We start from the raw sequence: 12003 nt of genomic DNA on the forward strand, positions 1-12003 counted from the left end.
GCTGAGCCTGTGGACAGGGTTTTCAAGACCTGTCCTTTCTGGTGTCCTCCTGGGTTTGTGGAAGCTGGAGCCGCTTCGTGCACTGGAAAGGCTTATGTGAAGAACGGGACTTAGGATGCGAGTCTTGTGCCAGGCATTCTCATGCTTAGGAACAACTTGGGCTGAAGTTTGGAAATGGTTTGTTTCAATCTTTTCTTAGTGGAAACGTGTTAGAAGAGCTCTGTGTGACTTTTCTGCCTCCTGTGCATGGCACCTGCACATAGACGGTGTTCAGGAATTAACCTAAAATCCCCAACCAGGTGCCCCTCTCTCCCGTTCCTGTCAGCCTTACCAAAGGATTTCAGCTGCTGCAAAGTGATGTAATAGTTTCTTTGTTTGTCACTTTTTCCTTTCTTTTAAATGTAGTAGCAATGTTAGAAATTAACATGAAGGCTATGGAATAAACCAGATGCAAGGATTTAGTTCTGGTCCCTGGGTAAATTCTTCTCTTAAGGATGTGGACTCAGAAATGATGACATTTCTGTAGACGTGAATCTTTCACTGGAACTTGGTCACTTCCTGAAGTGTTTCAATTAATTTCTTTTTAATTGAGCAAACTGAGAGCCTCCTCTTGGCAGAGCAGAACTATGTCCTTGTTATAGATTAGAGAGCAGAAGTGGGGAATGATTGTGCCTTTCTGCAAAGCCAGGGCTGGAAGCAGTGAGTCCTGACCTCTGATTTCCCTCTGAAACAAACCCCTTTCTGATCCCTGCCAGCCTCCCAGACTTCTAGCCCCCCACACCTCCTGCATCCCCTTGTGTCCTCTCCCTAATGCTACAATTGTTTTGTTCCTTTTCAGATTAAAACCGAAGACCTCAGCGACTCCTTGCAATCTACAATCCCCCCTAGGTCAGGTCACCTTGTGCAGGGATCATCAATGATGCCCGGAAGCCAAATTGCGGGGGTAAGTGACTTTGGGGATCCAGAAGTCTGAAATGGCACTGGTTAGTGACCTCCTGGAGAAGAGGCTGGTTCTGAGACACCTGCCAAATTACATATGCCCTTGGACAGTGGCAAAAGGAGTCTTGAGGATGTGATGGACGCTAGACTGGAAAAGTGAATCTGCATTGGCAAAACGCAGCTTCCTCCTCAGCCTCTTTCTTTTCTGCAGAAGGTTTTACATGGATTCATCCCTTAGACAATTCAGAGACTAAGTTCCCCAAGCTTCAAAACAGCTCTTGAGAAGCCCAAAGAGCTCATCTTGTTGAGTAATGAGCTCCTTTAAAACTGTACCTCTACAGAGAGCTGGTCTTATCGGGGCTTTGCTGCTTGGTTGGTTGGTTGGTTTTTTCCTTTCCTTTTTTCCCCCCTCCCTGTCTACCCTAAGGATACGGAAACTCTTCTCCTCTAATCCCAACAAAAGACCTTGGCAGTGAGAAAGAGCGCTGGGGTGTAATCCTCATCTCTCAGCACCTATTGCCTGCTCTGCTCAGTGCAGGGAGGGGAATTCCTGGCAGCTACGCGGCCAAGAATAAGGAGACACTCTTGGGTCTGGTCACCGTGTCCATTGCAATGCACTTGCTGGTGACACACAGAATCTTGACACACAGGCCCTTGGTGTTCGTCAGATGGGACAGTCAGGGGCAATGTGTCATTTTAGCGAGTTCACTCTCTGAAATACGTTATCTGGAAGAAACAGGAATCCTGGAGTTTTCACCATTGCTTCTAACAAAAAAGGTTCGACTGCCAGTGACTCAAAAATGTCATTTTTCAAGAATTAGCTTTTCCAGATTAAAGTAGACAATTCTCCATGTGGATGTCTGTGTGTGCACGGAATTCTTATATAGCTGAAAACTTCAGATCCCGGAGTACCTCTGGTCTGTAACTCTCCAGAGCATGAATTACATAAATCTGGCGTGTAGGCACTTAAATGAAAAGGGTGAATGGGGTTGAGGACACTGCAAAAGAGCAGGGAAGCTCTATAAGAGAGATAATGCTGTGTGAAGACCAGACATATCTCTGAGTTTTGTTGTTCCCTTTGCTTTTTCCCATAGGATATGAGCTCTCTTCACACCCTGCAGCAGCTTGTTTTGCTTCCTGGTCATATGCAGTCAGTTCCTCAGTTTCTTCTGTCTCAGTCTCAGGCCGGGCAACAAGGTAAGAGCAATAAAAGCCAAAAGGGACATTATTATAAGCAGATACATATATAGGAAAACCCTCCCTTCTCACGAGTGTTGCTTTTGATCTGACCAGTTACATTCCCAGCATGATGGTGTCTGTTCCACTGCTCTGTTACGAGCTGCATCATACCCGGCTCTTGCGCCAGTGCTAGTTCCCGCTCCTGGGATGATCCCTTCCGCATGGAGGGAAGGGTCTGGTTCCAGAGATGCTCCTGGCACCTGTGGATTGTGTGCACCACGAGTGCCACCTTGGGGCAAGCATCTGCAGACCTGGTAGCGATGGCACCTCCGGAGTCCAGGACAGCATCTGGCTTTGAGGAGCCGGCTCCTGGGCAGCAGGCGCAGCCCGCGTGGGGTCCCGGACGCCTGGGTTCGCACTCTTCGTCTCTTCCACAAAGCTGGTCAGAGGCTGAGCTGGTCTCTCTGAGTACCTCAGGGGCAGAGCAAATGCGGAGCCGCTCTGGTGGGAGGATGCTGTTGGTGCTGGGACTAACAGGTCTAACTTAGCCAGGAGCAGCCTGCGGGTGAGAGCTGAGAGGTTTGGGGTTGCCAGTGGTTCTTCCCAAATCTCGCTCCAGACCGTGGGCAGGAGAGGATGGGGTCTAATTACTTCTGAAACACAGTGTAACCGGCTCCATGAAAGGGGGGGAAGGACTGAGGGCTGAACTCAGTGCTAGAGAAAGTCCCAGTGTTTTTATTTTTACCGCCGATACCTTTTAATGACGTTTCTCCAACCACGGGGATACAGGTATGTAATTTTTTCATGAAGTTTTATGCTGCTTGTGGACAGGAAAATATAGTATTTGATCCATAACCTCACAGACGCAAAGGGACCTGGGTCCTTTGTTTTAGTTCTTGATTTATTTCGGCACAGAGGGCCCTTTATATGAACCAAAACTCAGAATTAAAACCTTAACAGCTTGAATCCACTGTATGTATATTCCAAAAGGAAACTTATACTGTAGGCAAGTGGGAAACCTATTTCTCATTGAGAGTATATAAATTCTTCTCTCTGCCAATTGATGGTAAGTGATGTATAAAGAAATTACTATATGTATATTTAACAATAATCTAGAATGTATATTGTTTGAAATGGCAGGGTAAGGATAATCTGTTGCTTTTATTAATGGATAATAGGAAATACATTATACTGGAGAGAGAGAACTTGCTTCCCTTTATAGACTTAGAGTTTCTTCTATGACGTGTCTTCCTTTGGCTCCCACAGGTGGCCACTATTTGGCCATGACCCCTTCTCATTCCAGACTTGATAAAGATGGGATATTCTGGCCAGTAGCTGGCTTTTTGTGCAATGGCACTTCCATTGGAATAGATGATTGCCTGGTTCTAATGACCTCTTGCTGTGTGCATGCACAGCCACTGCGGGGTGACAGTGAAGCCATGATCGGTTTATGGAACTGGTTGTTTGGTAGAAATAGAGGCAGAGCACCCTTCGTATCGAAGAGATGCATAAAATACTCCTGAAGCTGCTCCTCAGGCTGTCATGGGAACACCCTCAAGGTTTCCTGAGTTCTAACTGATGGGTACATCAGTTTGTGGATTTCATGGCCAAAGCGACTCAGCTGTGGGCTTAAACTTTCCAGGGGACACAGGTTTTGTTTCCTTTTAGTGCTCTAAAGCTGGTTTTAAGCCAGATAAGTTCCCAGGTCTGATTAGTTACGCCCCAATCTGATTCATCATGCAGCCCTTCGAACGGCTAATGCTGCCACACTTGAATGAGGGAGGAGAGCTCTGTGCCATAAAGGTGGAAACAAGCAGCCCGGTAGATGCTGGGGACACCATCAGCCAAAATGTTGTTGCTGAAGTCTTCATCTTAGGGAAACACAGCCTGGCTCATCAGCTGTCGAACCGGTGGTTCCTGAATCCAGCTCATCATTTTCATTTGAGCTAGGGCTTAGCTTTCACAAAGGTGTTCAGTCATGGTTTTAAAGACTCCAAATGACAGATCACCCGCCATGTCCCTAGGCAAGCCATTCCAGTGATTAATTACCCCCACTGTTAAAAATGTGCACCTCATTACCAACCTGCATTTGAAATTCAAAGTTGTTCCAGCATTAGAGAGGCTTATTGAAACACCAATCTAAATAAATACATGGGATCCTGCACATTCAGATCTAAATTTAAAAAGACAGGCAGAAAGAAAGAGGGGAGAGTGATTGATTTCCAAGGTGATACTTGTTCCTTTTTTTTTTCTTTTAACAGAAGTCCATAAAAGTCTATAGTTTTCCCTATAATTGCCGGATACAATCAATAGAATATATTGACTGTTTCAAGAAAGGTTATAAATCCTCACTAAATTATATAGGTTTCACCCACAGCAGACTTGGAGAATGTAACTAAATTCTAGGGAACTACGCTGTCTTGGTCACTATTTAATCCTTTAGGACTTTCCCTGTAAGAGATATAGCCTTGGACTTGGCAGTTTGTCAACCAAACAATTGCGCAGCCTTCATAAATAGTAGGTTTTGTTGCTTTTATAGATTCCTCATATTTTTTACTTTCATCACGTTATGTCAGTTTATGTATTCCAAAAGAAATTCAATTTATTTGAAATGCAGTAGGGTAAGAAAGAAAGGGTCAGATGTCTTCAAAAGGACACTTCAAAATGAAATGTAGAGCAGAAAGCAGAGCGGGTAGGCTCAGGAGATTAGGTGTAGGATCAGGATTATTTTTAACAAGATCAAGTGGCTGAAAGTTGGAGTCAGAGAAGCTTCTCTTGGAAATAAGACGCACATTTTTAACAGCTACAGTGATTAAGCACTGGGAGAGATCACCGCTAAGGATGTAGTAAATTCTCCACTGCTCAGCATCAAAAACGTTAGATGCCTGTGTAACATGTCTGTGCCCTAGTTCAGCCTCAGGTTAATAAGCTCCATACAGGGGTCAGTGGGTGAGATATTTCACCTATATCATTATTGTATTAGTCCATTTCAGGCTAAAAAGCCATTAAAAGAACCTTTCTTTTGTTGTAATCCAACTCAGAGCCGTCCGCATTCTGTAACGGCTGAAATGCTCCTATTTTGAAGAAGCGCTGGCTGACACCCGCCATTCAGAGCATCACGAGTCCTCCCTGTGCAGAGTGACATTCAGCCAATGAAGGAGCTGGTCTGATCAGCTTTGTCTCTTTCTCTCCTCAGCTTTGCAGCCCAACCTCCTCTCCTTCCCTCAGCAACAGGGCAGCCTTCTCCTCTCCCAGCCGGGACCCAGCCTGGCATCACAGGTAACTTGCCCCAATGTCCAGTCCAACATACAGTCCCACCCTGAGAAGCACGAGTCTACAAGAGCGCTGCTTCGAGGAGGGCAAATGGCAGAGAAAATGGTGTGCTTTTCTATCATCGTGACTCCGTGCACCTGTTCTGTTGTTTCAACAGGCTGTGGGCCGTTCTGGACTCCCTGGCTCATCGGTTGAACCCCATCTGGACGTACCCCAGCATTTGCAAGTGGCAAAGCACCTAACTCCATCTGGGGCATCTGAGGAGCCCAGTGACCTGGAGGAGCTGGAAAAGTTTGCTAAGACTTTCAAACAAAGGCGAATCAAACTGGGGTTCACGCAGGTGAGCGGCCTCATCAATGGCAAGGGTGGTGTCACTTGCGATGTGGACATGTTGGGCTGGGGGAGCTTGTGGCAGAGTAGTGGACTGAGGAAGATCTGGATTAGATACAGTTTGGCTTTCTTTGGAGCATCCCCTTCCAAACACATCAAGAGACAAATCCTTCTTAGTACTTCATTACCACAACCTCATTACCCACTCCTTCTTCAATATACAAAGGCTTGGGGGTGTGGGGCAGACTCTTGTGGCAAGAGAAGTTGCTTTCTCTGGCACGTAAGTCATGGGAACCAGGCTGCATCTGTTCTGGAAGCAGCCTGGGAGGTGGTCGAACAGCTGGAAGCTCTCATGTTGTGATGTGAATGTTCTGTGGCAGGGTGACGTTGGACTTGCCATGGGGAAGCTCTACGGCAATGATTTCAGCCAGACAACCATTTCCCGCTTCGAGGCTCTCAACCTGAGCTTTAAGAACATGTGCAAGCTCAAACCTCTGCTGGAGAAGTGGCTGAGTGATGCAGGTGGGTGACATTACATGCCCCGAGTTGGCCAGGACAAGAGGATCCATCCAGGAACCTCCACTATAAGCCAGAAAAATGGAAGTTGGAGCTAAAACCTTGTAGATCTGTGGCTGGTCTGGTCTGTGGGTCACACAGCAGGCTGCACAGCAGCCTAGATATCAAACCACATCTGTCCTTTCTCTCTGGCAATACAGGTTTATATTCACCTTGCAGTTTGGTGTCTGGGGCAGCCCTTTCTGGTCAGGTGTAAATCACGGGGCTAGTCCATTCAGTCCCTCCTTGTGTAAACAGGAAAGAGCAGGAAGGGACTCATTCTAAAGTGCTCAGAGATCAGCCCTGAGCAGTCATTAGATAATGTGTGGTCCCCATCAGGGCAGCCTGGAAATCAAGCTGGAAAAGGGAAAAACAGCGTGTTGATTACAATTTTAGCACCTGTATCTCCTTCCTGATTCGGACAATTGATGGATTTGGTACTGTTTGTGCCATTTTAATCATCATCAGAGGAAGGATCCACAATGTAGGAACATTTTTACTTATTTTAGGAGATGCCATAGATCCTAAAAAGGATCTAGAAATGAAAATAACTCATTATAATCTTGAATATCTCTTTTCCACTCCCTCTTTCCCCAGAATCCGCTCCTTTGGACTCTTCCATGAGCACCCCCAACTCCTACCCCTCAGTGAACGAGATGTTTGGACGGAAAAGAAAGAAGCGAACCAGCATTGAGACCAACATTCGCTCCACGCTGGAGAAAAGATTTCAAGATGTGAGGGGAAATCTTTCAATGTGTTGTGAGCTCTCCCCAGGTTTGGCATTTCCCAGGTCACAGCAGCACTGAGCCCTCGAAAAAGGGGATGTCTTTGTTTTAATAGCAAGTTAGAAAATGCTCAAAGGGGTTAATAGGAAAAGTGTTGAAGACTAAGAAATCAGCCAAAAATTTCCTTGGTAAACACTGTTTTAAATGAATTATGATTTCTTCACTACACGTCCGTATCACTGCCCACTGCTCGGTGCCCTGGTCAAAGCTGATCTGCACCTGCCTCTTTTTGTGAGTCATGGGTGTATGTCACAGGAACTGTGGGGCCATGGGGCAGTATGGGAACGGATTCCCCATTAAGTAGGTCTCGTGAGACCAAAGAACTATCTGCTCCACATATTGCTGCTGTATCATTTCTAGAAGTGGAGACTTTTACTTCACAAGCATCAAGATTTTCAAGAAAAATCCCTACAGAGAGCAAGCAGAGCTTCAATCAGTAGGACTAACTTGTCCCTTGAAGGTTTTTCACCAAACATGTTTTTCACCAGGCCTCATTTATTTGCTTTCTCCCTCGCACCTGATCATATAAAAATTTCCTCTTAAGGCTGCTAATGAGAACAAAAGACAATCATTGTCAGGTCATTGTGGGCATCTCATTTTTAGTTCGTATGAGTCATTCTTTGTAATGGGAAAAATGTCTTGGCATCTCTGTGCTGGGTATTTTTGACCCTCAAGTCTCCAGCTCAGATCAGACCCCTTAGAGCTAAATGCTCTCACATGCATCAGAAAGTGACCTGGAAGAAAGGACAGGTAGTATTATTTCGCTTTATAAATGAGGGATGGAGGAACAAAGAGAAGAAATGGCTCTTCTGAGATCGTGTAGGTGGGTGTAGAAACAGCACTCGGAGCTCGTGTGTTCTGCGTAGCAATAAGAGGACCACCAGCTTCCCCCCAAGCGGTGATTCAGGGTGCTGTTAAGATTAAAGAGAGAGGTGCTTTATGCAATAACAGGTCCAGGTACTGTGACTCATCTCCAACTGAGTCCATGAGACTTGATGTTGAACCAGAGGCACTTTCTGGTTCGCAGAACATAATCCCTCACCCAAATATTTATTCTTTGTCTTAGAGGCAAGTTTTCTCTCCCCTGCAGTTTACAGCCAACCCCACCCTGTGCCTTTCCAGCAGCAGAGCATTTATCGATGCTGTAAATTACAGCTTTTGGGGGCTTTCTTTAACCTCCTGCCTTTTCTTAGCAGAACCCCAAGCCCAGCTCAGAGGAGATATCCTTGATAGCAGAGCAGCTCTCCATGGAAAAGGAGGTGGTTCGGGTCTGGTTCTGCAACCGGCGCCAGAAGGAAAAACGGATCAGCTGCCCGATGCCATCCCCCATCAAATCACCTATCTACAACTCCAGATTGGTGAGAGACTTTGAATTAAGGAGGAATCTCTGCTAGTTAATAGTGGCTTAGCTGATTCCCCATAGAAAAGTGGCAGGAGCCTCCCTGCAGTGTTGTTAGTGCTGGGGCACAAGTGAGTGCAAGGGAGAGCACATATTAGCAAGCAATATTTTATCTTGAAATCTTCTGGGTTTTGGAATCATCCATCAGAGGGCAGGAAAACATCACAGGGAGCTCAGTCACTCGTTGCGCAACACATTTGGTCTTCAGTCACAAGCACAGAACGCTGCTTGCAAGCTGCGAGTTTTAAAGTAGTAGGTTTGGTGAACAGTTTTCATGTGAATGAATTGTACAAAGTATGCCTTTGCTCATCAGTCATTCTGAACAATGTGTTGCCTGTAGTTAAAGTATCATGGTTGAACAACAAATGCCCCAGGCTCGCTCTGATTGTAGCCACCAAATTACTCATTGTCACCTGAGAGTTCTCACCCATCGAGAACCCCCTGAAGGAAAAGGGATTATTTGTACCCAAGACCAGAGAGAGCTGGGACGTTTCTGACTAGTAACATCCAGTCTGAAACACCTGAAGGACAATGGCTCCTACCAAAGGGATCTCTGGGCTTCCAGAAAGTTTGGCATGTGTTTGATCAGGGTTTTCCATAGCTGATCCATACATTTAGACCTATGTAGAAAGTGTCAGGCGTATGTAATACTCATTCTGATTTTTTCACACAGCCCTGGATATGAGAACGGTGCTTCCACAGTAGAGTATGAATAGAAATGTCTTTGAGACCCTCAGATGTAGATAAGGAGTCAGCCTGGGAGCCAGCACACTGTAAAGGGAATGTGAAAGGAGTGGCATTTTGTGATCTATACCCTCACAGTGACAACTGCTTACCGTTTGCTTCTGTTCCTCTCCAGGTCTCTACCTCAGGGTCCTTGGGGCCCCTCTCGGTCAACCCGGTGCACAGCACCATGCCTGGGACTGGTAAGCCCTGAGAAATGCGCCTCACTCACCATTCCTCCCCTCCTTCCTCTCCTCTTGCTCTCTGACTATTTGGTTTCTAGCTCACGTTTGCAGGCCACTCTTAATAAGATCCTTGGGTTTGGCCAGAGAAAGTATCCCCGTGTAACTAGTGTACAAGGGATAAGAGCAGCAGAGTCTTTCTCTTGGCTGGAACAAAGACTTCTTGGACACGGTAACATTCCTAGGATAATCCTAGGCAAATTTTACTGGGGTGTTTAGGTTTGGGAGCCAGGCACACCTAGAAGGAAAACAAGAGGAGCGCTTGGGGGTAGGTTACTGTGTTTCTTCAGCAGAACACTGTCAGATCTCCTTCGAGAAGTGTGATTCACATGGATAGAAACCAAGTGGTACAGAGAGGGCAGTCCTGGAGACCCCATCCTTCTCTGGGGCTGGGGCACAGATCCTGCGTCGCTGCTGCAGGGCAGACAGGGAATCAGATGAACGACAGGATAGGGACAAGACAGTGGAAGTGTCTGGGCTTGGGCTGTCCTAGGCAGGAAAAGGGAGATCCCAGCCTTATTCTGCTTTCTCTGCTGTGCAGTAACATCATCGTGTTCCCCAGGGAACTCCAGCAGGCCCTCGTCCCCCGGCAGTGCACTCCATGCCAGCAGCCCCGGCACAGCCCAGAGCAACTCCAAAGCTGCAATGAACTCGTCCGGTTTCAACTCTTCAGGGTAAGGCAGCAGGGCCCATGGGTCATTCCTTGGCAAGGGCATCAGAGGGCTTGGGAGAAAAGCAATGGGACCTTAGAGACGCCAGCCACATGGAGCTACATGGTGGCATGTTCTTAGATGAAGATTCTTGAGATATGGTTATTTTTCTGCTTGAAGACAAATTGCAAATCAAGTTTTGCCTGAAAATCTCTAATGGTTAAACAAAGGGAAAGCAAACAAACAAAACAAAAACCTGAATAGAAACACTGGCCATAAGGACTGTCCTAAAATGACTCCTTGTGTGCAGGAAGCAGAAGGCGGCTTGTTTTGCTGTCTCTGCTTGGGTAACCCCCTCCACAGTCAGTTTGCTCTCCTGCAGTGCCACCCAGAGAGTTCTGCTGCAGAGTAACTGTTCCTCAGTGGCAGATGAAACAAGAACAAGGATTTTTCGCTGCCCTGCCTTTAGATGCTACAAAAGCGTTCAGCCACATGGTCATTTCGCTGAACATGCCTCTGCCACAGCCTGTGCCTCTGCATGTGTACTTTCTGCTGCCCATCGCACACCGCATCAAGGACGCTGTGTTAGTAGGAAGGCAACAGAGAGCAGAGGGTGTTACCCGGAGCTGCTGGCTTTTCTGAGTCACAGCTCATCCTGTGCTGTGAATCAGACCTTCTCTTACGTGGAGGAAGCCCAGCAGCCAGGTAATTCGTGAAGTCACGGGCACAATGTTGCTTAGAAAGACGGGGTTTGCTATGAGCTTTATATAGGAGCAAAGGATCATTTGCTGGCTGCCAAGTCAAAGTAAGGTTACCAATGAAATAATAATGATTTTTATTTCAAGGGGAACTGTTAACAACATGGCAATTGTAGCTCTTATTCCTGGTGTTTCAAACAGATCCTGGTACCGATGGAATCAACCTACCTACCTCCACTGAGATGACTACTCCATCATGTGTAAAAGGAGCTCTGACTTCTAGCTATGGACCAACTTCTTTAGGAAAAATGTTTGGAGCAACATCTGGCGTCCCAGTGCCTTCAAAATGCTGCCAAATGAAGGTCTTGTTTAAGGGAACCCATAGCAGCAGAACTGTCCGGGGACTCAAACTGCAGCTGACTTTCCCCAAGGATTCTCAACGCCAACAGTGACATTATAACACTCTTCCAGGCCTTCACTTCAAGAATGAGCCCTTGCTTAGCACTATTAGCATGAAACACTGCCCTCTGCTTGCAAATCTCTGCATCCACCCTGGATTGCCTGGCAATCCCTCATCTGGAAGGATTTCTATGTCAGGACCCACTTTTCCCTTCACTCATTTCAGAGCTTCCCATAAAGAAGGGTCTGTCATGCTGTTACTGTCACGCACATACCATAAACCCCCAAACTGAGCCGAGGGTACCCAGTTCATTTCACCAGAGACCTGTGTCTAGATGTGAGCCTTGGTTTCCAACAGACTCCCAAGGCCAATAGCACTGTACTTCATCCACCACCAAACTTGCTTTGCTTCGAGCCGTTCTGCTCTGTTTCTAAATGTGCCTTTTTTTTTTTGTTTTGTTTTTAATTAAGTATTTTAGAGCCTTCTTATTTTTTCCTTTAAAAAATGGTTGTCTTTTGCAAAATTTGTGTCGAGGTCTTGTTATTGCTCACAGCTGCCTTCACTGCCCCACTGGAGGACGCCACTGTTTGAAAACCTTGGGCGAGCTTCTGGCTCCATTGAACACAGAAGCAGTTTGTGTTGATTTGATGGGACAAGGATTAGCCTTGACCTTCCTTTCTTTCCTTTACTCATCCATTGGGTTTTATCTGATACCAAACAAAACTAGCCTCTCCGGACTAGGGGTGTGCATGTGTTCTGGTCTTTGATGAATTGTAAGTGATGTAGTTCACCTGTTCTCTCCAGCGTGCTTTTCTGTTCCTGGGGGGACA

At 46.4% G+C, this 12003-nt stretch overlaps 1 protein-coding gene across 1 annotated transcript in view; it reads left to right on the plus strand.

The window, feature by feature from the left end:
• POU2F3 (POU class 2 homeobox 3) overlaps positions 1 to 11014 on the plus strand; it is a gene marked incomplete at both ends in the record, with an annotated part of 38344 nt that extends 27330 nt beyond the window's left edge. The window contains 10 exons of the mRNA XM_080357917.1: positions 839 to 943; positions 2034 to 2136; positions 5315 to 5397; positions 5549 to 5731; positions 6102 to 6243; positions 6874 to 7010; positions 8258 to 8419; positions 9320 to 9386; positions 9967 to 10099; positions 10975 to 11014. Of these exons, the coding sequence (XP_080214043.1) occupies positions 839 to 943; positions 2034 to 2136; positions 5315 to 5397; positions 5549 to 5731; positions 6102 to 6243; positions 6874 to 7010; positions 8258 to 8419; positions 9320 to 9386; positions 9967 to 10099; positions 10975 to 11014 (1155 nt within the window). The remainder of the gene's footprint in view (positions 1 to 838; positions 944 to 2033; positions 2137 to 5314; positions 5398 to 5548; positions 5732 to 6101; positions 6244 to 6873; positions 7011 to 8257; positions 8420 to 9319; positions 9387 to 9966; positions 10100 to 10974) is intronic.
• Between the last annotated feature and the right edge of the window lie 989 nt (positions 11015 to 12003).

This window comes from Nesoenas mayeri, assembly GCF_963082525.1.
Source record: "Nesoenas mayeri genome assembly, chromosome: 22".
Lineage (NCBI taxonomy): Eukaryota > Metazoa > Chordata > Aves > Columbiformes > Columbidae > Nesoenas > Nesoenas mayeri.